Source organism: Caloenas nicobarica, chromosome 4, assembly GCF_036013445.1.
Source record: "Caloenas nicobarica isolate bCalNic1 chromosome 4, bCalNic1.hap1, whole genome shotgun sequence".
In the NCBI taxonomy this organism is placed as follows: domain Eukaryota; kingdom Metazoa; phylum Chordata; class Aves; order Columbiformes; family Columbidae; genus Caloenas; species Caloenas nicobarica.
Window position 1 is genome coordinate 1,660,822 of NC_088248.1, and position 25,426 is coordinate 1,686,247.

The 25,426-nt window shown below is 49.0% G+C and overlaps 2 protein-coding genes across 5 annotated transcripts in view; one reads left to right on the forward strand and one right to left on the reverse strand.

Moving 5' to 3' along the window:
- Positions 1–7,891, reverse strand: part of WRN (WRN RecQ like helicase) — a 41,493-nt gene extending 33,602 nt beyond the window's left edge. For 2 of the 4 annotated variants that reach the window (XM_065634744.1, XM_065634743.1), the window contains exons 1-4: positions 7,740–7,891; positions 5,182–5,299; positions 3,174–3,289; positions 2,043–2,188 (exon numbers count right to left, since the gene is read on the reverse strand). In XM_065634744.1, the coding sequence (XP_065490816.1) occupies positions 2,043–2,188; positions 3,174–3,289; positions 5,182–5,299; positions 7,740–7,891 (532 nt within the window). Of the gene's footprint in view, positions 1–2,042; positions 2,189–3,173; positions 3,290–5,181; positions 5,300–7,469; positions 7,547–7,739 lie in introns of those variants that run through there. The other 2 variants (XM_065634745.1, XM_065634746.1) reach the window with 2 other exon arrangements.
- A 1,337-nt stretch (positions 7,892–9,228) lies between these two features.
- Positions 9,229–10,472, forward strand: PURG (purine rich element binding protein G). Its single transcript, XM_065634274.1, has one exon. The coding sequence runs from the start codon at positions 9,229–9,231 to the stop codon at positions 10,231–10,233; it is 1,005 nt and encodes a 334-aa protein (XP_065490346.1). The 3' UTR covers positions 10,234–10,472.
- Positions 10,473–25,426: the final 14,954 nt, after the last annotated feature.

Below are 25,426 nucleotides of genomic sequence, written 5' to 3' on the forward strand. Positions count from 1 at the left end.
GCTATTTTCCACATGAAAAATCTTTCCCCATTATTCTATTTTGCATTCATGGGAAACAGTTTAAGCCATACGCGTGGGGAGTCACCAGGAGAACAGATTCCATGGAGGCTCACTCAGTGCTGACACTGGGCTGGTCCAACAACGGCATTTGGAAAACACAATTCACCAGCCAGATCCTCCACCAAGCCCAGATAAGGTTGTCTTTTAAGTAGGAAAATAAATTCAAGGACGCGCACAGACGCTCAAGTATTCTATTTCAATTCAGCCCAAACTGATGGCACAGCAATCCTGGATTAAAGGATATTTTCAAGTTTACAGGACTGAATAAAGGCACACGGCTTTCCAACCTGGTTTCTACAAGAGAAAACGGTCTCAGACACTTCACACTTGAACAGAAGCGCCTTTTTCTCCCCTCTGTGTTCATTGCTATTTAAAATTCAGAGCACCTTATTTAAATACTTACCTTCAGGAACCCACAGCTGGATACCTGGAATTTGTGCTAAGTGCAATTCTAGCACCTACAGACACACAGTGTTGTACACACACAGTACATGGGCTCTGGCTTGGTTCTCATTTCAAATTTCACTTTTTCTCTACTGTATTAAATATTTACACCCTTCAACAATCACTTCACATCACTGATGTTGCATTACACAAGAAACTCCACACTTTTATGGCTACTGCTGACACTATACAGACTCTTGTGCAACAACGGCCAGAATCAGTTGTGCTGTGAAGCTGCAGGTCTGATCCTAAGTATTAAAAAATTACCACTTAAAAAGGTCTTAGTTTAATACTATACAAAGGCTACAATCTGAGAAACAGGATGTATTTCCTTAGAGTCTCTACGGAAAAAAAAGGCTAAGAACTGGAAAGCTATCAATATGTATTAAATTCATGTCCTTCATGTGATGCCTTTATACAGTCCAACAACTCTTTACTCTTCCTCCTCCAAAAGTACAAATCATCTGCAACAAAAAATATCCTGAGCCTTATCCGACTGGGTAGTTAAGCCAACATTGACACTTATGCAAGTCCAACTTATTCTGAATAATGAGCAGAAACTGGCTGTGGCTCCTGCAAAAAGGCTGACACACCTCACCCAGTTCAAGGGGCATCTCCCATTGGCAAGAACAAAAATTCTACACAAGATTTCAGGCAGAAACACCATTCTCCTGCTGTAACATGCTTAGTGAGCGGTAGCCCACATGCAACTGCACCCAGCAGCAGCCCACAAATGTTTTCACTTGTAGAACCAAAACCTTTTGTGCACTTGTACCTTTCTGCCTCCCAGATTGAATAGACTCCAGCAATTAAATTTCCACCCCATTTGCTGCAAATGACAAAGGATTGAACACCAACATTAAAACTACAGCTATTATATGGCAGCACGCGTACCCCAGGGAAATCAAGAGACATCTCATCGGCATAGTTTCAATCTAACATTGAAACCAAAGGTTATAAAATCACAGCCTCTTTCCCCATTCCTGTTTTCCTTATTTAGAAGCTTTTATTCAGATCCATAATGAATTCAGATTGGTGAAGCACATCTCCCCTCGCTTTTCCCCATAGCTGCACCGCACCAGGTATCCAGCACCCATTCTGAATACCAGCGTCACAAAATGCAGCTACTAGGAACAAACAGCACGACTGCCATAATTTTTGAGGGGTTTTGTTATTGAAGCCAAATTAAAAAGAAACAGCCAGCTAAATTTAGGTTCCTTGTTTACTTTGGCATAAAAAAGAAAGCTCATAATAAGAGCAAGGATTGGAATTTTTTAAACCCAACTAAAGTATTCTTTCCCAGAGAGAAAAATAATCCTCAAGGAAAACTCTTTTGCCCTGTTCAGAACCTCAGACTTGGGCTAAGATCCTCTTGATATTCATGGGCAACACTCTAAGAATAAATCCATTTATTATAGGCGGGAGAAGAGGGATGGATTTTTACTGTCAAATGTAGTATGAAATATCGACTACTGTTCCCCTTCAAACTAAATCACAACAAGCAGAGGGCCCAACTAATAAGAGAGGAAGTACAGTACCTGACATGGAGGAGACATGAAACAAATAGCATTTGTCCTCAGTCACACACATCTGGATTACAGCTATTTTTGCCATTTTTCCTTTAGTATATGATGGTGGCCATTCAATATCAAATCCAACAGCAGCCCCATCTGATAAACTCTGCCTAGGAAAACAAACAAACAAAATCACACAATATTCTTCATATTTAACCGTTCTTCTACCAGTATTTAGATATCAGCCTTAAGTAACCTTACACAAAGATGATTAAGAACATCACAGCCACTACATTTCCCTTTCACATCTACAGGACACAGAAACCATTTGAAAAAAATCAAGACTGTGAAGTGGTGAAATTCCAGGGGATCCCAAAAGCTCCAAGAAACCCTTCAGAGCCGCCAGATGTTGAGCGGATCTTGCTGCACATAAACAGCCGTGCAGCAAGCCTCACGAAACCACCAGATACAAAAGGCTATGGAATCATTTATTTTCTCTTGTTATTTATTCATGCCACTGCACTGAAAGTTTGGTATAAATTTTTTCCACCACTAATGAGTTGTGCTATGCAAAAATAGGGGAAAAATTAGTAATCCATTTGCATCATGAATTTACTACTTTTTCTTTGAACATACTTCCCCTAGCCATGAGTTCACACATATGCTCAATTCCTTGCAGCTCCTATTTCCCCGTGAAGTCATTGGAGTCCATGGAATTGTCCACAGCGTGAAAGGCACAGAATCTGCACTAGAACCTTTGCTGCTCTCGCCTCAAGGGACTGCGAGATTATCGATGGCATCTCCCACACAGATCAAATGGGAAACCAAAACTGCTCCACATAATGGAAAACAATGTATTTTGAAGCCACCATGCACTGCAGATGGACCAGGGAAGTGTCTCACGTGGATAATTCTCCATCATGAGAAACAGGTTCCATTTGTGCTCACAACCAACAAGTGAGACACAGGTGCCACACATAACCAGACAGCCAATGCGACCAGATGTTTGCTACGGTTGCACTGTTGACCTCCATACACATTGAATGTTCCATCAGTCAGGAGAGAGACAGAGAGAGGAGCCAAGTCCTTTTCAGAGAGAAAAAAGCACTCCTTAAAAAAAAAGAGAAAGAAAACCCACAGAGTAAGAGCTATTACCTGATATCTTCCGAGAGAAGGGAACAGTCACTGGCTTCGTAGCTGTAAACGATGGAGCCGCTGAACTTGAGGAAGGGCAGCCCCTCTTCCAAAATGCTCCTCTGAACAGCAGACTTCTGTAAAAAAAAAAAAAAAAAGACATTTGGAAGAGGCTCTTTTACCAGCCACAGAGAGGCATCAGCACTGCACACACTGCATCCCAGCACAGCTGGCACCGGGGGTCACCCACACCTCACCACATGTCACACGCAGGGCTGGTGTCACCAGCAACTCACAGAGTGATACCCCATCCTTTATAAAAAGATTTGGGTTCATACCCCAATTTCTTGGCTTCACTCCACACACTGGGACTGATAGCATGGAGATTGAATTTTCACCTCAATTTAGTTTATTTGGATTCTTCCCAAGATTAAGATGAGGGGATAAAAAAAAAGAATTTGACAGCGTCAAAACGCCCTTAAAGCTACTTCAAATGCTGTAGCACTTCCACACCTCAGAAATTTGAGGAAAAGTATTTAAAATGGGCTATAATTTGTTAATTAAAGTCATTGTTTGAGTCATCCAAACCTGCTCAGGCTCTCATCCTCTGCCAACTTCGTTTCCGTACAGCTGTGAGCAGCAGCTCAGGTTCCCGTGTTTCAGGCAGCCCATTTCACTCAACCCTGCCACATATTCTGTGCGAGGAACTTCACAAATATCTACATGAACTCCAGGGATTTAAAACCACATGCAATATTTAAAAGCAGAGATATCCTCCATCAGCAGATGAATACTGGTTAACAAATCCAAGCCTTAAGCACAGAAGGTGAAAATGAACCCTCCAGCTGGCATTTTCCCCACTTTCAGAAGTGTATTTACTGAAATTTATTGACTGATGAACTTACTCAAATTGCAAAACTTCTGATGGCATTCACCTGTCTCCAAAACCTTCAGGTTGGTTAAAAATATGCAAGTAAGCCACCATGCCAATAATAACAGAAATGGTTAAGCATCACACAATAACACTTGAAGAACAAAACAATCTTGTCAATCAAAGGCCACAACACATAAAACAGATTTTAATGCAGTTTCAGAAACAATAAATTGCCTCCAAGGGGGAGATTCCACACCAACAAACAAAGATACTTCTGATTTTACACTTGCACAACAAAACATTTCCTTCAGTTAACAAAGGGCGAAGTCTTCACCCAAGCCCTTCCCGGAAGGGCTGGTTGAAGCAGCGTGCCACAGGAAACCCAAGTCAGGTTGGTTTGAATTAGCATTTTTTAATATCCATGCTACCAATTCTTCATTCCCACTTCACAGAACAAAAAACCTGCTCGACTGAGTTTCCTGCTTTTCTCTCATTCATTAGTTTTCCAAACGTTAAAGCGGTTTCAAATGTTCCGGAGGAGGCCCCTTCTAGTGGGAAATTTTATACTGAATCAGCTCATGTATGCAGGAAAAAAAAACACACCCAAGGATACATTAATGTTCCTTGAGCACCAGAAATTTCAACATAATCTTGCTGATCAAGTAATTCTTCTGGTATCTGAGCTACAAAACCTGAAATACTGAACTTGTGCAAGTTCAGAAAGCCAGAGTGCTTTAACCAGAGCCAACTCCCATCCCAGGCCGCACCTTGAGGCCACTGCTTTTTGAGCTCCCAAACTACAGAGATGAAAACTCCGCAGTCCTTGCTGCTGTACAGCCCACTATACTGGGTGAGCAATGCACCAAAAGCTCCCAATACTTGGGTGTTTTTGTCACTGAAATTCGAAATAGCCAGGAAGAAATTTCTACAAAGGTAACAGCAGCAGCCTTTGAATGACACATGATATTTTAATTTTTAAAAAGACTTCAGGAGGTTCAAGCAAACAGAAATAACACAACAGTACTTAATGACAGTTCATAGGACCAAATGGCTGCAGTCAGTCTGATAACAGATATCTGAGGCACAGGTCTAACTGAAAGCATATGGGCCAACGTTGTTGCCTTTAAAACAACCCCCCCCCACAGGACAGCGTACCTTTTGAGCACTCACAGCTCCATCCTGGTTCTGTGTAAGCATCCACTGTGGGTATTTATTTTGCAGACTGGTAGTTAGCGAATCCGGTTTATCCATTTTTTCCACATTTCTGTTACTTCTGCAGAAAACAGAACAAAAATATTAGAATAGTCAGCAAGTAGTAACAAAACATGCTGTTAAAATCATCAGGCCAGAATGAGATCACACTAGAATGCCACCCCAAAATTAAAGCACTTTGTGCTCGAGAATGGACATTTACAGAGCTGCCTGCAGGAAACCTGAAAATAGATCTGTGTGTTATATTCTTGTTCATGTCAGGATGAAAAAGAACTTAAATAAATCTCTTATAGTCCCTATGGAAAGAAAGTTCTGTTTAGTTTTATGGAGACCAGCGACTGGGAACAGAAGAGCACACCTGCTGCCGTCTCTGCTCAACACAGCCCTGCGAATTTGGCAGATTTATCTGGCATTTTAGAGTAGAGCACAGGAACCAGCTACCTGGCTTCAAAGCACAGTCAGCTGCGCTTGCTGACAAAGGAAACAAGTCAGTAAAAGCCAAATAAAGAATTACCAGACTCACAGAAACCTTGTCTCAAAGCCTGCACTCCCTGCACAGGACACAGAGCTGTGAACATGCAATAAAGATTAAAAACAACAAACAAAACCACACGGAAATTCTAGGGAGAACTACAGCCAAACAAGGCACACTCTGCCTACGCTCTCTAGTGTGGACTGTATGATGGCAGAGGTTAATTATTAATTTACCTTCTCCATGGAGAAGTTAGGAAAGGTTTAAGTTAGGAAGCCATGTTTTCTGAAACAGCTGTGGATTTTCAGCTCTGAGCACCAGTGTTGCCTTTTGGAGAAGGGGAGCAGGGTTTCCTAGTTGTGAGCAAATGCTGATGGGCTCAGAGCTGTCCCAGCTGCTCCCAGGACTGTTTCCAACAGGATTTAGAAACCTTCCTGGAGATGGAGCTCACAAAAATGACATTTCCCATCCTCATTCTTCCCATCTGGCCACCATGTGCCCAATACACCTTATGAACAAAATCAGACCACCGCTGTCTTAGCGAGAAGATACTTTCCAGCTGCACTTCCTCACTAAGAAAGTACAAATCCTAGGCAAACCACGCTGTTTCAGTTCTTCAGTACTCAAAAATGCCTTTTTATTTATGACTGATAATCCAAGCTAGGCAGAGTTTCTCCCTTCTTTACCCACCCACTTCCGCAATAGCCTTTGAGGTAACAGTCGGTTATACAACTCCAAAAGGTACTTTAATACTAAACCAGTCACAGAACAGCCACTATGAAGACGCCTCGATCAGAGCCATTCTGTTGCTGGAAGCTGCAGCTGCTGGAAGTGACAGAAAAGAGCAGAGAGGCTGGAAGCAACGAAAGGACACCCAGACGACACCCACATCTCCAGCTCTAACACCACATATTCCGACAAACAACTAAAGCTTCAAGAGCGCCTTTGAAAACCACAAGACACAAGGACACCCTGCTTGCTGCAGTGTCGCCCACCTGTCCGGCCTTAAATGCCAACCTGAACCTGCTGTTCTGCGTCCAGCTCTGGGTCCTCAGCACAGGATACACATGGACCTGCTGGAGAGGGGCCAGAGGAGCCACAGAAATGATCCGAAGCTGGAACAGCTCTGCTGGGAGAATGGGCTGAGAGAGCTGGGCTGTTCAGCTGGAGAAGAGAAGCTCCGGGGAGACATTAGTGTGGCCTTTCTGGGCTTAGAAGGGGCCAATAAAAAAGATGGGGACAGACTTTTCAGCACGGCCTGTTGCGACAGGACCAGGGGTGATGGCTTTAAAATAAAGGAGGGAGATTCAGGCTGGACATGAGGAAGAAATTGCTGCCCCTGAGGGTGGTGAGAGCCTGGCCCAGGTTGGCCAGAGAGGTGGTGGATGAACCATCCCTGGAGACATCCCAGGCCAGGCTGGACAGGGCTCTGAGCAACCTGAGCTGGTGCAGATGTCCCTGCTCATGGTAGGGGTGGCAGTGCGGGACCTGGGAAGGTCCCTCCAGCCCAAACTGTTCTGTCATTCTAAGCATTGCATTCCAGTCAAGGACAACAAGCTCTGCTCCAAATTTACACACGTTCCCTCAGGACAGCAGGCGCAAAGCCACAGCAAAGGTCCCCATCCACGCACCAAAAAGCCTTATTTCCACAGCGCCAAACCACAGCCTCACTGTCCCTCCCCTTGTACCTCGGGCCCGCGCACCAAGCGAGCGCCCCAACCCCCTCAAAATCCCGTCTCGGGGCGGGGGGGTTGCGCACCCCAGGTCCAGGCCTCTGGGTGCCACAGGGCAGGAGGCCGCGGCCCCACCGCAGGCTCCTCCCCACAGCCGCCTCCTGGCTCCCGGTGCTGAGGAGGCCCCGGCGGTGCCCGCAGCAGGCCGGGATCAGCGGCGGCGGACCCGGAGGCGGCGCGTTCCACCCTCGCTGTCCTACCGGCCTCCCCCCGGGCCCCACCACGCACAGACACCAGCCCGGAGACACCCCAGGGCCCTCCCAGCGGGCCGGGCCGGGCCCGGCGCCGCCACTCACCGTCCGCCGAGCTCCCTCACGGCGCCGGCGCACGCATTGAACGCCAAGACGCGTCGCGCTGTTATTACGTCACCAAGGCACCCGGCTCCGCCCCCTCCACCCGCCGTCTCCCCGAGCGGCGGCGGCGAGAGGTTACCCGAGGTGACGCGCATGCGCGGTGGGAGCGGCGGCAGCGGCGGCCGCGGGGCACTGTGGGTAGTGTAGTCCCGGGCCGGGCGGGCCTCGCACCCTCCGGCACCCACCGCGCTGCCGCCGCCGCCGCCGCCGCCGTCCGAGGCCGGGCGGGGCCGGGCCGGGCTGGCGGGGCGGGGCGGGGCGGGGCGGAGCGGGCGTGCGCCAGCCCGCGGCTCTGCGCGGCGGGGGGGGGAGCGGCGGGGCCGCCGGCTGCGGACGGTGGCGGCGGCTGAAGGCTAACGGCGGCGATGGGCGCTGAGGGGTGAGTGATGGGGACGGGGGGCGGCCGAGGGGCGGGAGATGCGGGGCTGGGGGGCACCGGGAGGGCACGGGGGGCACTACTGGGGGCACTGGGACTCAGTATTGGGGAACTGGGGGGCCGGGGGAACAATACTGGGAGTACTGGGGGCAGTACTGGGGCAGTACTGGGGCAGTACGGGGGCACTGGGACCAGAGATGCAGTGATGAGGGAACTGGGGGCAGTACTGGGGCACTGGGACCAGAGATGCAGTGATGAGGGCACTGGGGGGGCAGTACTGGGGGCACTGGGACCAGAGGTGCACTGATGAGGGCACTGGGGGGGCAGTACTGGGGCAATGGGGGCATAGGAGACAGTATCGGAGGCACTGGGAGTCAGTATTGGGGAACTGGGGAGCTAGTGGGGCAATACTGGGGACACTGGGGAGGAAGGAGGTGAAGCGTTGGAGGCACTTGACTGGAAATGCAGTGATGGGGGACACTGGGGAGGCAGTACTGGGGCACTGGGGGCAGGGGCTGGTACTGGGGGGTTCCCTGGGGGCAGAGGTTGCAGCTCTGGGGGGCAGTGGAGGGGGATGGGCAGTGCTGGGGAGGACCCCAGTGCCCCCCCAGTGTCCCCCCAGTGCCCTCGGGAGGGAGGGCAGGGACACAGAGTGGTGTGGGGGGGACCCTGCAGCGGGGGGGCTGGTTTGTGGTGCCCCCCGGGGTCCCTCTCACTGCAGGGAAGCGGACACTGAGGCAGCCAGAGGGCCGGGGCTGGGGGGCGGGCAGGCCGCCACGCTTGGGTGTTGGGGGGGTCTGGAGGGCTGCAGGAGGGGACAGCGCTGGCAGGAGGGTCCCCACGCCTGGGGGATGTCAGGCAGGAGCCGGAGCCGGGCGGGGGGAAGAGCGTTGGGGACGGTGTGGCCATCGTGGCAGCCAGGAGGGAACGCCGGCGTCTTTCACCGAGAGAGTGAGCGGCGAACGGAGCCGCACGGCGAGAAGCCAAGCGGGCCCCTGGTGCTGATGTTGTTGTCTGTGTCTCTTGTTCTGTGTCATTTCCAGCTGATCGGTAAAGATGGAAAGAGGGAGAGGAGGAGGAGGAAGGAACCTGGGAGGCTCTGGCTTGCACAGGAGCATTTATTCCCAGTCCCAGCAGTACCAGTACCCGGCCTCCTCGCAGGGGAGCTGCATGGAGATCCAGGAGCTGGCCTCCAAGAGGGTGGACATCCAGAAGAAGCGGTTTTATCTGGACGTGAAGCAGAGCTCCCGAGGCCGCTTCCTGAAAATTGCTGAGGTCTGGATAGGAAGGGGCAGGCAGGACAACATCAGGAAGAGCAAACTGACCCTCTCCTTGTCGGTGGCCGCGGAGCTGAAGGACTGCTTGGGGGACTTCATCGAGCACTACGCCCACCTGGGTCTGAAAGGGGGTCCCGGCCACCGACACGAGCACAGCGATGACAAAGAGCAGCATCCCCGGAGGAGGCAGCAGCACCCGCCACCTTCGCCTCCGGTGTCTGTGGGCTCTGAAGAGCACCCCCACAGCGTCCTCAAAACGGAGTACATTGAGAGGGACAACCGCAAGTACTACCTGGACCTGAAGGAGAACCAGCGCGGCCGCTTCTTGCGGATTAGGCAAACTGTGAGCCGGGGACCTGGCGTGATGGGTTATTTCGGCCATGGCTTGGGACAGGAGCAGACGATTGTCCTCCCGGCGCAAGGTATGATCGAGTTCAGGGATGCTTTGGTCCAGCTGATCGAAGAGTATGGCGAGGGGGACATAGAGGATCGCAGGGCGGGAGGCGATGAGCCCCCGGAGCTCCCCGAGGGCACCTCATTCCGGGTAGACAACAAGCGCTTCTACTTCGACGTGGGATCCAACAGGTACGGCATCTTCCTGAAGGTAAGTGAGGTGAGGCCACCCTACCGTAACACCATCACGGTGCCCTACAAAGCGTGGACACGGTTCGGGGAAAATTTTATCAAGTACGAAGAAGAGATGAGGAGGATTTACAACAGCCATAAAGAAAAAAGAATGGATGCCAGAGGGGACAGTGGTGAAGAGCAAGAGGGTCTCGAATAGAGTGTGTTGGACTGGCCGTCTGGTAAAAAATAACAAAACAAAACAAGCAGAAATCGGTGAGAGGGACTGACTTGTAGTAATTTAAACCCACTCCTTTTTTAAATCTTTTTTTTGTAAAGTCCCTTTTCCGGTAGTTCTCGCTAACTCCAGTACGTAATGTTATCTGGTTATCACGTTAAATTACGCCCAAAACATCTCTGTATGTCTTATGAAAGTACCAACCTCCCGAGTCTGTATGAGTCAGCCGCTTCGAGTGTTGAAGACTCTGAAAGTACATGTATCAGCACAAAAAAAAAAAATCTGGCACTCTAGCCTTTAAATAGTCTAGATAAGACTTGTGTTGCACTTCAACGTGATACAAAAAAAAGACCCAAACCAAACCTTGTGCTGACATGTATCGATTTCTGCTTATGACGGGTTTTTGGAACTGAATTCTGCCTGCGCTCGGTGAAAAGGCTGAGCGGTATAGCCACGGGGCATTTACAACAAAAATCATCTCTGCGCGAATTGCTCATATGTGTATGAGGAGAGGGAGAAGTTTTAAAACTGGCGTCTGCTGGTTACTGAGACTGAGACGATGATTCCGTGTGGGTAAAACCTCGATAACTGGTCAGACCTTCATAACGTGCTGGTAAAGAGCAGAAAATTTGTTATTTATTTAGTACCTTTGGGCTGACCTGAGTATCCCAGGAGGGCAAAGTTTTGCTTGAATGCTAAGCCTTTGAAATTAATGGTGATGAATAATAACTCACTCCTCATCTAAGTGTTCTGCCCACGCGAGGCCGATGATTTTTTTTGTTTTTAATGCATTCGTCTGAAATTTCAGAAGGTATTTTTGTACTAGGGGTGTTGTGGGTTCCAGCTGTGGAGCGGGTGCTCAGAGGGACGGCTGCGACCGGGGCTCCCGGCTTCTCTCCCAGTCGTGAGACGAACGCGGTCACGATGTTCCCTCGTGCGAGCAAAACGCCGGGCGTGTTCCTCCTCCCACCATGAAAAAAAAAAAAAGCCCTTTGGGGGGTTTGGTGCATCACTGAATTTGTCTAAAAAGGCATCTCTCTCGTACTTCCCCGTAGCGCGGTTCGGAAGCCGCGGTTACCGCCGCCTCGGGTTTCCCGTCGTGTTGATTTGACAGGTGTTGTTTTTTGGAGATAACACCCGTGCCCGCCCTCGCCCCCTCCCACCGCTCACAGCGGGGCCGTCAGCGCGCGGTTTCGTCCCCGGTCCCCACCACGAGGTTTTGGTGCCATCCCGCTGAAATCCCTCGTCACGTAAATTCTACACCTGGCGATATAAATTCTCTGCCTGGAGGGAGAATGCGTACGATTACCTGTTTAGGAGGTTGAGGAAAGACTTGGAAAATTCTTTGTCGTTTCTTAAAAACTGGATATTATAGCGCAATGGGGCTTTTCCAGCCTTTGGGCACCTGGCTTCTTTCCCTCTGAAACCAGCGGGAATTTGATTCAGCTCCAGGTTCTCCCTGTAACCTGGTACCCACCTTTACAAGGTTTTTTCTGCAGTATGCATTACGGGATCCAATCAGATATTTATGATAATTTGAATTGTTTTTTTTTTATGGAGTGGCCTAGTGTGCACATGGACCGGCTGTTTTCCCATTTGACCATTACATGGTTCTTTTTTTAAATCTGTTGAGAAATTTATCTCCAACCAGACCGTTCATCGCTCTTAGTCTGGACCCACCTGCACGCTGCACGGCCGTGCTTAATCTGAACCTGTTGATGTCATTAACTATAACGAGTAGAGTTGGGGAGGCAGGGGTGGGAACCAAGAGGGTAATCTGGACTTTAGTTTGGGTACTAAAAATACTCGATCTGTTTTAACTAAAAAAAAAAAAAAGAAAGAAAAAAAAAAGAAAAAAATAGAAGCTTGCACCAAAGTCACCGAAGAACCTTTAGGAAAATGTTACGATTGTGACAGGAAGTAAGAAAGTTAATTTCACTGTTTTAGGTGATTCTCCCTTTAAGCAAAACCACACGTAGCAGTCAGAGCAACCGAGCCTTTGGTTTCGGGTCACAAATTCCTGTCCGTTTCTGTGCAGATCGCTCATTTGGGTCTTTTCTCAACTCTCGGAGAGGTTTTCTCACTCCACCCTCAGAACAGCTCGGAGACCCTGATGGACCAGCTGGAGGTTCAACGGGCTCCTGGTTCATCCTTGCCCTTAGGGCTTTGGTCCCAGTGGTTTTAACAGGTCAATTAAAGAAAAAATAAATAATAACTCCACATCCTATTATTGGTGTGAAACCGGAATTTAGGGAATGAGTCCTTGATGCGTCCGTGAGCGCATCGCTGACTGCTGCTGCCCGTCACAGTGCCTGGAGTAAAAATTCACTTGTGTTCCAACAAACCGGAGCTATGAATGTACAAACTTTTCACACTCGCCTTCCCCTTCGTGTTTCCTCCCCTTCCTCCCCGTCCCAGCCGCCTTTGCCTCGAGGGATCAGAAAGCTCCTGCGCTGGCATTTGGCTGAGATAACTGCATGTGTTGTCCATGATCACGCCTTCCCCATGTTCCCCTAGTCTTGGTGAGGAAAATACTTGCGACGGGCAAAGAGATTGAAAAGGGATATTTTCTTCACCGTTTTGAAAGAAAAAAAAAAAAGTGCAATGGCTTTTCTTATTGCTGCCCGCTCGGCGTTTCGGCTGAAGGGTGGTGAAGCGCAACCTGGCTCCATCTTAGGCTGCCAGCAGAGTGTGTTTAAAGTGTTGGTTTTTTTTAAAATCTTTTATCCTGCGTTAATTAGTTGGCCTTCCGATGGCGTTAGTTTATTGTAAATATTCCCCAGGAGTCGCTGCTGGCACGCGGGCATCCCGCCGGATCCGCTAATGTGGTTATTCCCCGGCATGGGACGCACCTCCAGATCCGCACCCGCGTCGGCGTCTTCACAGCGGTGGCCGACGGGCAAACCGCGGGCAACGGGTTCCTGGAAAGCGCCGGTGTTTGCAGATCTTGTCGTTGGAGGGTGATACAGGCTCGGAACGTAGCAATGCAAGGCGGTAACGTTGAGATTCGGAAATGGGTTCCGCGTCGTTGTGGTTTTTTGGCAGCGCCTCTTTGGCCGCTCCTGCACGGAAGGGCCCGTCAAGGTGCCCTGGGAGCGCTGAATCCCTCGTGCGTTTAAAATTTTCGTTCCTGGTGCCCTGGAACTGCCGTGTCCCTTAAACTTGAGCAAACACAAGCTTATTTGCACTAGAAAGAACAGCCAAAAACAATCCTTAGGAGGACAGGGTGAAGAGCACCAGTCTGAACCTCTTTTTTTGTTTTTCTCATGAGAGAATTCCCTGTGAAAAGCCCTCACCTCTATTTCAAAAATTGTATGGTCCCGGCAGAAAGTCTGTCCGTTCAATAATTAAATCGTAATGCACTTTATATTGTGTAAATAATAGACTAGGAGCACATGTCTGCTCCCGCTCTGGTAGGGGGATGCTTCGCTCACGCTGAAAGAAGCTGTCTCCTATTTTAAGGATCCTTTCAAACCACCAAGAGTGGGATTGTTGGGTTTTTTAAATTATTTTCCAGTTTCGATTTGCAGAGCTGCTGAGCACCCACAGCTCCGCCGTCGCTGCGGCTCCTCACCCCGTCTGCAAATCGAGTCCCCAGCAGCGCCGTCGAGGCTTAAACCCGAGTTTTCCACATATCGCCTTGACAAAGCCAAGTTCAGCAGCTCCCTCGTGCTGGGGCGGTCCCTAAAAAAGCTGATCCCGGGTGGGGGATCCCCTGCTGTGTAGCTGGGGGGGTTTGTGTTGAGTGCAGCCCATCGAGCCGACTTTCTCGTTAGGATACGGAGGCCGGGGTGCGCTAACGAAGGGTCGGGAAGCGTTTAGCGCTGGTGCGAGGGTGACCCGCCGGGCGCTCCCGTCTCGATGATGGACTTTACCCAGCGAGAAGCTGCAGCGGCTGTTGGTAACTTACTTGTCGTCGTAAGTGTTTCTTATCTGTATCCGATATATACCAATTCATATTCACATATAGGCATTAATGTATTTATGTGAGTATATCGTAGCCTGAAGTAGCTCGTAGCAAAATAATCTTATTTATCTCAAGTACGCGGTCTAGAGAGGGGGCAGTTTTCTCCTATTATCGGTCTGGATAAAGGCGTTATTCCACCCAGAGCTGGTTATGTGCTGTTTATCGCGGCATTTTTAGGATTTCTGCTTTTAAGCGCTGTCATTCTGTAGCTTTTCGGCAAGCTTGCGAGGGAAAACTGAGTCAAAAGAAGGCAAAACTTCCTTGGAGGCGTCGTCGAGCTGTAGGTGAGCAGGAGCTGCAGGTACCGCGTTTCGGTGCCGTTTCACAGTCCCCTGGCTCCACAGACCTGTACTGTCATGTTCATAAAATCCCAGGTACTAAAAAACCCATCCTTTATACAAAAAATAACCGCAAGCAATTACAAAAATCAATGTCAGCACACTTTTTTTTTCTGCTAAAGATGTCATTATAATGATTGCATCATTTTTGTTTTCCCTATATCCTACTGAAGTGACCTGACCTTGCGGGAAGGGGGTTGGCAGCGGTTATGACACCTACTGCTCGCTTGACTTGCGGCCCTTTTATCAAGCGTAGTCATTTTTATAGCAGAAAAAATAGGTTTTTTATCGTGTATTTTTCTTGGGCAGATTTTGCACTAGGTTGAAAATTAATTAAGAAGCAGTTTTAGTTCCACGGCATCCCTACATTTTGCTGTGCGTGCATTATATTTAGATACAATTTATAAAACAATTCTTAAAGAAAACCGTACCTCCCATTTAATTTTCTGTGCTGTTTCCCTCCAAAATTAAAATGCCGTTTATTTTTAATGACTTCAGATGTTGTGATGTCTAAAGTTCACCTTTCCCCTCCTGCCTTTGCTCTCAGTAGCAGTGAAACCTGTGTGGTCTTGGTTGCCCTCCTGCAGTTCGCTATCGCTTCGCCCATCGGGGCTGCGGGTGTTTTGGGGTGATCCAGTGCTGCTCCAAAATGGCCAAATTCTGTTGTGACCACAGGGAAAAAAGCCCCTGCCAGGGGACATGGTGGTTTGGGAGTCAAGTATTTTGGAAAAAGCTGAAGCCAGGTCATTCGCCACTCTGTTTCTCCAAAATCCGCAGAAGCTTTCACGGGCTGACACCGATTTTTCTTCCTAACATTTTGTGGCGCCCGTGTTCAGTTCCCCGCCCACACCTTCCTAAAGGCAACAATATTTTATAGCAAAATATCGAGGTAAAATAAAATATCAGGAACTCCTGATAGATGACATGGATTAAAAAATCGGTTCTCCAGAAATGTCAAAGCATGAATTGAGGTTTTAGGAGCCGGACGTCATTTTGGCATTTCTGTGACAGACATAATTAGATTGCTCCTTCTGACGCCGAGGCGTCGTGTGGAATGTACGTGTACGTTAACTTCTCGAAAGGTATAAGCTGGATTCACGTTCTGGCTTTTTCTGCTCGTTGGGTGCGTTTTGTGTCTGTGCTGTATCCAGAAGTACCGGCTGAGCCGCCGGGTCCCTGCCCGCCCCCCCAATAAAACCCTCATTAACGCCTTGCTAATTCATCTTCCTATCCGATAGGCTACCTCAAACCGCACGTGGAAATCGCGAGTCAAAAAAGGCATATTCCATCTTTTAGGTGTTTCAGACCCGTTCTGCACGCTGGTATTTGGAGGGGGGTGGATGATGGCTCCTGCCTTGGAGCTGCTGGTTGGAAATATCCTAACAGTGTTGGGGGAAATCCAGCCCGTAGGCAGAGGTAGTTTGAGTGTAGCTGTTTCTTCGTCTTGGTGATTTGCCAGGCGGAGATTAATTGGAGGAAAAGATGGCCCGTCGTGTCAGATGCTGGGAGACAGCTGAAGGTAAAACTGTCTGCCCAGCCCCGCTAAGTGCAGTGCTGATACAACATCTCTGAATTTATGAGTATATGGCACACAAATTAACGTAGAGAGATGGGAGAGAGGAATATTTTAAAAATACACATGCATGTCTATCTTAAAAATAGTATTTTTTTTCCTGTTTCAAATAAGTCCTTCGTTTTTGAGACGCTGAAATTTTAGCTGTCGTCTTTCCTGTTTTCCCTACCAGAGATGTCCGATGTGCAATAGGGGCAGGAAGACAGATTTCTGAAGCAATATGAACGCCCTGTACCACTCACGTTCAGTCTTTACGCTACAAATCGCCTGCAACGGAATCTGCATTTCCAAACAGCGGCCAGCGCGTGCGATGAAAGGCCGGGCTTAACCTCGGGCTCTTACATGGATTCCATGTGGTTCCAAGCGCCTGTTGTTGGCAGGAGGTGGAGGGAGAGTGGGGGTAAAACCAGAGATAAGCGCTTCCCACCCGGGCACAGGAACGAAAAGGCAGGAGGGGGTGGAGGATTCATGCTCCGGGGAATCTCCGGGATTCGATCCGATGGTTTGATCCACAACGCGTCGTGTCCACGGGGCAGCTGCTCTTTGCAGAAGAAAAGGATCGGTGAAGGCTGGAGGGGATCAGAGGGATCAGAGGATGGGCCAGCTGGGAAAGGGGCTTTCAAGAAACAAACTCCGCGCCTGTCTTTCCGAGGGATTTGTGTCATTTTTAACCAGCCCCTTTGCAGATGGTCGCTGCTTGTCGCGCCTTCGTTTTCCTGGGCTGTGGTGCTCTGAGGTCTGATGTACAGCGGCGGTGAGTGTTAACGGTTGCTGAAAGCTGCGCTTTGAATGAGGGAAGTGCCGTAATAACTGCAAAAACTCTGGAAAATCTGTTGGCATCTCAAGCTGGGTCTCCTGATAGCGGGGACTGGATACCTGGGGCTTTATTCTGCCCGTGCCACTGTTCCCCGCTGATAAAACGGGGTGAACGCTGCCTCCCTACCTTGAGGGGCTGTGATAAGTTCCCTTGGCGTTAGAGTTTTTGTGATGATCTGATGCTGATTGATCCTGATGGTCTCTGAAAGCAAAATAAGAGGAAATTTGGTGTGAAACATACTGAATAGATAGTATGCCGTGTTTGGAAGGTATGCATAGGTAAGGCTTGGATTACATAGAGAGTGATGAATGAAGAAGAAACATATATACTAGAGGAGGAAGGAAAGTCGTAAGAGATCGCATAATTAAGCTCTCTATACAGTTGGAATTAAGGTTGTGTATATAATCCTTACTTCTGGTACTTCCTCACCTTCGATTGCTCAATTTTCCAGCTTTTTTTCTCTGCTGTTTTGTGTAAGGCTGTATTGGTGTCTTGACTTCTTGAAAAAACGCTGGGTTGCTCGATAAATTTGGGGGTTCCATCCTGAATGGAGTCTTGCAAGCCTTGCAAGACATCCTGTGCCTCCGGCTTTCCTCTAAGGGTACATTTCAAGGTCCACACAACGAAAAAGCTGCTATATTTTTCCCAAGCTGAACAACCTGGAAAAACCTCCTCTGTAAAATCTCCAGTGCTGGATATTCCTCCCTCCCCACCCCGCTTGCCCTCAGGCCCTTTTCCTGCTGCCCAGCATGTTTTTTTCCCCAGCTTCCATCTCGTTCTGTTGCATTTTGCCTTGTAGGCGAGAGGCCGTGCGCTCCAGGGGAGTTACCAAAACGGTTTGTTCTCGTCCTTGCTGCAGCCCTTTTACATAATTAAAGACTGTTGTCAGGTCTCTTCTGCATCCTTTTCTAAGCAAATACAAAGCCTTCCACCCAGGGTAATTTTTAGCCCTTGTCGTGTTCTTGTTGCTTTCTGATGAGTCTGTCTTTTTCTTAAATCCAGAATTAAAGAATCCAAAATCGGGAGACGTACTTTTGCTGCGGTCTTACCAGCTTCGAGTGGAAGGATTGTGAACAACACCAGGTTTTGTACCTCCAGTATGCTGGTTTTTTGACATGGAATCTTGCGTTATCCTGACCAAGCTGCATCTCATCTCTTCTCAGATTCTTTCTTGAGTTTGCCAAGATCATTCTCAGTTCTAATCCTGTACTGTCTGCAAGGTAGATAATTCTTGTCCGCCATCAAATCGTTGATTCAAATACAGAAGAAGGCAGGATCCTCGTCGCGATCGCGCTTGGTATGGTCCTTCCAGAGTGACTGTGATACTGATTAAACAGACTAATTGTAGAAATCACAACCTGTTCTTCCTTGAGGCTGTGATTTTTTTCCAGCTGCTGATTTCTATTTCTCTCAGCTTTTTCTCAGTAGGCTCTATAGAATCTAAACAGCCATTCTTGCACTTGTTTAGGAGTTTTAGAAAATCCGGACTATTAATACACCAGAGCACACATTTTCCGCGAAGCTTGGCAATAGAAATCTTTGCTGTACGTGGTGGGGCTGCAGAATACTGTCTCTCATTCATGCCTCCGCTTCTTGCTGAATAGGACCTAGAAAAAATAGCCCATCAACACACGTTCTCCTAAAGATTAAATATTCTTCTAAATACTAAATATCATGGCACCATCCCTATCTTCACGAAAGAAGCACTAACAAGATACCTGTTCAAACGCAAATGTCAAGAATTCATCGAGTGACAATATAAGCTCCCTGTGCCAGCTTGTTTGGAAATCTAGGCTCTCCTTTTCCACATCTCTGAGGATTGTCACAGAAAAGTGTATTCTTGTCATGCGGTAATGTCGATAGTCACCAAAATGTTTACATGAACTTTGCTAGTTTTGACTAAATTTTTGTGTCTAAATTGGCATTTCTCTCTGCTTATTCTGCCTCTCCTGTTTCCTCTCCTGACATCAATGTTTGTGCTCGTGTCCCATCTTTCCAACCGCGCATTACATTTCTGGGCTTTCTGATTTTCTGCAGCGTTAGTTCTGCATGGCTGTGACTCGCCTCTCAAAAATTTGGATCTTAAAGCAAAACTGGCCAGCATTTGAATTTCAGTTTTTCACAATCCTTCCAGCAGTAAAACACTCAACAGAGGAAGAGCTCCTTCTGCTTTAAACTAACTCAGAGCATCGCGTCATTATCGGGACCTGAAAAACAAAATAACAACCCAGCGTTTGATCAGTATTTCTGATGGAAAAGGTGTGATTGTGGGTTCCCTAGTTTTGGCCCGGAGAGATGTTTCAGAATCTTGCTGCGGGTCATCTCAACGTGCTCAGGGTGACAAGCCCCCAACGCTGCTCTGTGTGGGAGATGGAGACGCGTCGTCCGCTGCGGTGGAATCCCAAAGTCAGCGAGACACTCGGCGTTTGCATTAACTGCATTAAAAGCCCTGGGGTTTTTTGGGTTTGGTTTTTGTTTTTTTTTTCCAAGTCCCAGAAGCTCCAGCCGCTCTGAAAGTGAATTGGATTTTCCTTTCTATCGCAAGGTGGTCTGACAGTTCGGTGTCGGTGTAACGACAGGAGTTCCTCCTGCTCTGTGCAGGCTCTCACACCGCTTTCTCATCGCTCGACACGCATATCCAGCACCTTCCAGAAGCGCGTTTAAGCGTCTTACTCACATCTGCCATGCCACAGCGGCTCTTTCTTCCCTCCCCTTCCGAGAGGAGAGGCTGAACGTGCCAATGCCATCCTGGTATTTTTACCAGAAGTTAATTATCCCCACTGCTCTGCGTTAATGAAGCACGTCACTTGCCAGCAGCTGCACATCCTGACGGCTTCGCAGTGCAGGAGCAAACCAGAGGGTTTGCGGGGGGGCAAAACTGGGCGTTTGCGTCGCTCCCACCGCCCGGTGGGTCACCGGTGTTGAGCAGGAGCTCTCGTGTCTCTGGAGTTTCCCCTCTGCCCGGTGCTGCTGCGCAAATTGTCATTTTTGCTCTGGGCGCAGCGGCGCGGAGTTTGCTCTGCTGCCGTGCGGCTGGGATCTGCCTGATGTCAAAAGATGGTTTCTTCCCCAAAAAGCTCGCGGGGGAATCCGGGGCCAGAGCCAGCCCATAAATTCAGGTGGTGGAGCAGTTCCGGGGACTCACTGGAACTCGGCGCGCGGTCCACAGATGAATCGCAGCCTGAGGTGCGTTCACCATCGCTGCTGCTGCTTTTCTTCCAGATTTTTGGACACACACAAGGTCTTTACAGCGCTGATCAGAACAGGTAGTTGCGAAGGAACTGAGTCGCCTCCAGCGACGGTCTGTTTGCCGAGATGCCAACAAACCCTGAGCAGAGTTTGAGAACTGTAGCATTGTGCTGTTCCCATTTTTTTTAAGATTTTTTCCCAGCTATGTGTCGCAGCAGGGATGAGCAGAGCCCGTTGATAATCAAGAACATCCTAAAGCCAAGTTAATGCATGCCGAACGCTCTTCTTCTGTCTTCGCCTTTCCTGGGGGTGCAGGATTATACCGGGTGTCTGTGTTGAGCAGTTAGTCCTCCAGTCCAGAAGGGATTTTGGGGCAGACTGCCTTGTTTCTCCAAGCTCTGATGCTTTTGCAAATTCACTAAGGTAAATCCCAGGGGATGAACTCAACCCTAAAACTTTTTTTGATTAAGCTGTTTATGCTTTTAGCTTCTCAGTGCTCTCTGGCAAGTGAATTTTGTCAACTGGTTTCAATTCAGCATGTCCATCTTCCATTCCACCCACCCCTAATCATCAAACATGATTTTGCTGTCAAGTTCTCTAAAGCTGTAGCGTGTCCCCTCGAGATGTGATCGCTTTTCTTTCTCTCTGAGATACCAAAGGTTTTGTTGGACCTTTCCCGAAGGTTACATGCCCATCACTGTATAGTTAGTGGTGAAATTGTTTAATTTGAGCATTTTTAATAATCCCTCCCATGCTGGTATAATTAGGAAAAGTTTTTTGGCTCGGACACTTGATTATAAAGCTGAGAATAGGCGCCGTGTTAGAGAGAGTGAACTAAACCTCGTGCCTCTTACGTCAGAGTGTACCCTTTAAACTGCCATTTTATTTCTTGCAGCATGGGCAGCAACACCTGTAGGCGTTTGTACGGCTCCATGTGCAGGGACGTTTTCCCCTCGCTTTGCTCTCAGGGCCCGGGCCCGGTTGTGCCGTTCCCTTTCCCAGTGTGGCCACTAAGAGTAGTGACCAGTCTGGTTCCTTTCTCATGGGTGACCTGGCCCAAAAGCCCTAAATTGGGTTTTTCCTGAGTTTACCACCTTTTATTTTTTTAAACCCTTTCTTATGAACCTCTCTGGAAAGGTCGTGCAACACCCAAAGGATCCTCGGTTCCCTCCATCCCTGTGCGTTTCTAACCGCTGTGGCCGAGGTAGGGCAAAAAGATGCATAACCGGTTTTATTCTTCCCAGGCAATTGTTTTCCCCTGTGTCTGTTTTGATCCGCTCTGCCCTTCACCGCTCCCGTTGTGCAGCTCTGGTCTGCTCCTGGAGCCGCACGCGGGCGGTGGAGCTCCGGGAGATGTGCACTGCAGGCGGAGGAGGGTTCTCCTGAGGCTTGGGGTGATCCTGCGGCCAAAGAGCAATTATTTAATCACATGGCCATTCGTTCCCTCTGTCATCGTTCCCCTGGGTTGCACAAACCAGTTACCTGGGGCAGATTTGATGGCAGAATCATGGAATCGCTTTGGTTGGAAAAGACCCTCAAGATCATCAAGTCCACCCATAACCCAGCCCTGGCACTGCTCCATGTCCTGAGAACCTCATCTCCGTCTGTCCAACCCTCCAGGGATGGTGACTCCAGCACTGCCCTGGGCAGCCTGTTCCAATGCCCGACAGCCCTTTGGGGAAGAAATTGTTCCCCAGATCCAGCCTCAGCCTCCCCGGCACAACTTGAGGCCATCATGCTCTTGTTGTAGACGCTCCGTTTTCTCCTACCAGCCGCCGTGCAACATCTCACTTGTGGTCAACATGTGGCAGCTTCCCCAGGGACGAGCTTCACCGCGTCTGCTGCAAGTATCGCTCTGAGCGTAGACTCTTCTTTCTCCCCACAACTTGATCCTTTGTTTTGTGTAACCTTAATTTTGTTTCATTGAACACAGAAGTAGGCCACAGTCTGGAATTGCGCGTCTCAAGCTGAACATTGCCGGGATTTCGCCCTCCCCAGGACATTGAAAGTGGTTGCAGAATAATTAGAGCTGCCTTTTTTTTTTTTTCTGCATGCGTAACAGCGAGATGCTTCCACATCAGTTTGGGAATCAACCTGTGGGTTTGGTGTGGGTGAGCAAATCCAGGTAGGTGGGATGAGCGTACCCACAGCAAAGGTGGGACCGAGATGTCGAGATAGGAGCTGTGCCTCTGCCAAGTCTTCCGTCTCTTTCACAGTTCTGCGCTAGCTCTGCTCGTGTGTTATCTTGAGGAAGGCATATTACTGAGACTTTTCTTTTAAAAACAGTCATTTTATTTGGCAGCGCATGTTTCGTGCTGCTGTGTGCCCCCACCCGATCAAACCCACCATCCACAGGGTAAGGCCGAGGTGGTGCCTGCTTACCTCTCCCTACAAACTGCTTTTCTCACCTCTTTTCTGCCCTCGGGACACCCCCTCTAAAGTAGGGAGAGCCTCCCTAAATGTGCTCAGCCCTTTCTTTCGCAGCCCACAGCCTCGCTGGTTTTCAGCAGCAGCCCACGGCTTCTGAAAGCTTCTTGCCTTTCCTGAGAGGATCCAAGAACGGGGAGGGACCGCAGCTCCAAGCCTGGCAAAGATACAGCCTTTTTTTGCTGCCTAACCTAGAAAGGAGGAGATGTCACCCCCAAAATATTCCCACAAGCCCCCCACAAAAAGAGGAACGGGCTGTTTTGGAGAGCACAGTTGGGCTCTGGGGTGGCCTGGTCTACCCTGCGTTGTCTGCCTCCAGACCTGCCGAGACAGGCTCTTAAGTGCCTTCCTCTAGAGAGATGCCGCCTTCTCTGTGCCGCAGGAGGAGATGGAGAAAGCACCAAACTTCTCAACCTCCTCGGGCTCTCGACAATGTGAGGTTCGTTCTCCTCCATCCTGCAGCCCTTGAGCTGTTGCATGAAGCCCTGGAGCTGCTTCTCCGGTCATTCCAAACCAACACCGACCTCTTCCCCTCGGCGGGGCCGAAGATGCTGTGCAGAAGGAGGCCAAGTGCGGCCAATACGTGGGTATTTCCCCTTGCCGCAGCCTACACACCAGCCTTCTCCAGGCTTCCAAGGGCTTCCCACCTTCCTAGCCCAGCCGCTCATTTTCTAGACGAAGAAAAATCGGTAGTTTTGTCCCAGCCATACCTGGAGCGCTCTCTTACCAGTGAAGGAGTTTTCTCCCTCTCCTTTGAATTTTGTCTGCATGCAGAAATTCATGTGAAATGAGCGTCATAATACGGGGAATGGGGAGAGCAGAACAGAGCGTTCCTCTGGATAGGGCTTGATACAATTTGCAGCAGCTTGTAGAAGATTGGCTGGAAGGTAAACTGATTTGGGCTAAAAAAGCTGGTGCTGTTAAACTCTGTTAGTGATTCTTTCGTAGATGGTCCAAAATAGCTTTTTTGTGACCTCTGACATATAGAAAAGATAACCATATTTTTGATCTCAGATTGAAGAAGCAATTTGTGCTGGAAGAAAACTTATGTTCTTTAGAAACCATCTTGGGATGGCATTTGCTGTCAGAAACATTGCATGGGGAACGTAAAGAAAACAAACCAGAAATCACACGTCTGATTCAACCCTAGGCGAGGCTTGTGGAGCGCTGCCGCTGAACGAGCCAGCCACGCTGAATTCGGGTTGTATTCCAGTCGTGATCCACCCTCCTGGCCACACGAAAGACGGGAAATTTCCGATAACTGCCCGCATGTTGAGCTGGCGGGTTGTGTTTCGGGGGCAGTACTTGGTCACCGGCTGTTGTCTAGGATGCTGTTGTCTAGGATGCAGAAAAAAACCCCATGTTTCTGGTTCAATTTCAAATTAGGGGGCTGGTTTCTGGCAAGCTAGCCCCCCCCGCCGCCGCTTCAACTGTGCATTATTCTCTTTTTCTTTGCGCTGGTCCTGTTACACACCACTCAACAGCTGCTGCATTTAATCCCAGAAGCTGTAGCTGGTAGCGAGCAAAGTGATCTCCATATAACCTCTCTCGTGCTCATAAGTGTGCATTATGAAGCTTAACCGACGGTAATAAAATGTTTTGCTTTCAACACGCGGTCCCTGCGGTCCAATGTTCCCATCTTCAGGCACCGTCGTTGCAGCAGCATGATGGATCGGAGTTCTTCTCCTGCCCCCCAGGAATGTGGCTCGTAATTCTGGACGCGGGCATCGCCGCCGGTGTCTGGCAATGCACGTGGATCCCTAGCGAGGAGAGGCGGAGGACGCCGAGCAGAGCCCTCGCGGTGCTGGTGGCTGCATCCCCAGGTACTGATAGAAGCCACAGCTGTGGCCGTGAGGTCCCCGTGAATAAATTTGTCATGTACACTTTGCTCCCCTGGATGCGTTTGCCCTTTGACAAATATTTTGATGGCCGAGGAGGAGCTGCTGCAACAGGAGGACTTGGCCGAGGCGCTTGGTGTCCTGCTTGTCCATGGCCACCGGTGCAGGGACACTTCTCCATCAGATCACAGGTCACAGCGCAAGGTTGGAGTGAAGCCCCTTCGAGGACATGTGGGGAACAAAAACAGAGGCATGTCTGCAACCTGAGGGCTTTTTCGTCCTTTTCCCGACTTTTTACAAGTTCATGGGTTTATACATTGTTTTTTTTTTCTTTCCTGCATACAAAAAAGGGCATTTTTACGTCACCCAGCACGATGGATTTTTTTGTGCAGGGGGGAAAAAGATGCTTCTCATCCATGTAACTGTACAAAATGCAGAAAGTCTAAAACCTGTGCATGTGGAATTTCATTCTGCTTTACACATCATTGGTGCTTTTATTGAAAGCATCTTTTCCCTGATAAATAATTTAAAGGCCGTACGATTTTCCTTCTCTAAACCCAAAGCATGAATTTCAAAGCAGGGAACTCCAAGCGTCATTTTTGTGGTGCAGCGGGTTGCATTAGCCCTACAGCTCATATTTGTTAAACCAGATGCGGTTTCCCGTCCTTGAAGTCGATAGCATTTCATTTCAAAGTGGAATTTCCCGGGCAGGGCACCCCCAGAACAGCAGCAGTACAGTTCTGCACGTACAGCTGTTTTCGAGCAATGACAACACAGCCTTTTTCTGGAGATTGCCATTTTGTAAATCAGCTTCTTCCCGAGCAGCCGCCGCTAGGACTACAAAAAGATGGATGATTATTTCTTCCCGGAATCGGTCTTCCGCTGCGGGATCTGGTTTTTGTCGTGGTAATTTGCATAGAATTAAAAATGGCCCCGCGCCTTCGGTTCGCATTACGCCTTGGATACCGAGCGGTCTCGGATCACGTTTTCCTCGGCTGTGTCTGGGAATCGCTTTATTCACCGCTG

Bases quoted from the DNA above. Each gene is read 5' to 3' on its own strand.
- PURG (XM_065634274.1), top strand. From the start codon at position 9,229: ATGGAAAGAGGGAGAGGAGGAGGAGGAAGGAACCTGGGAGGCTCTGGC.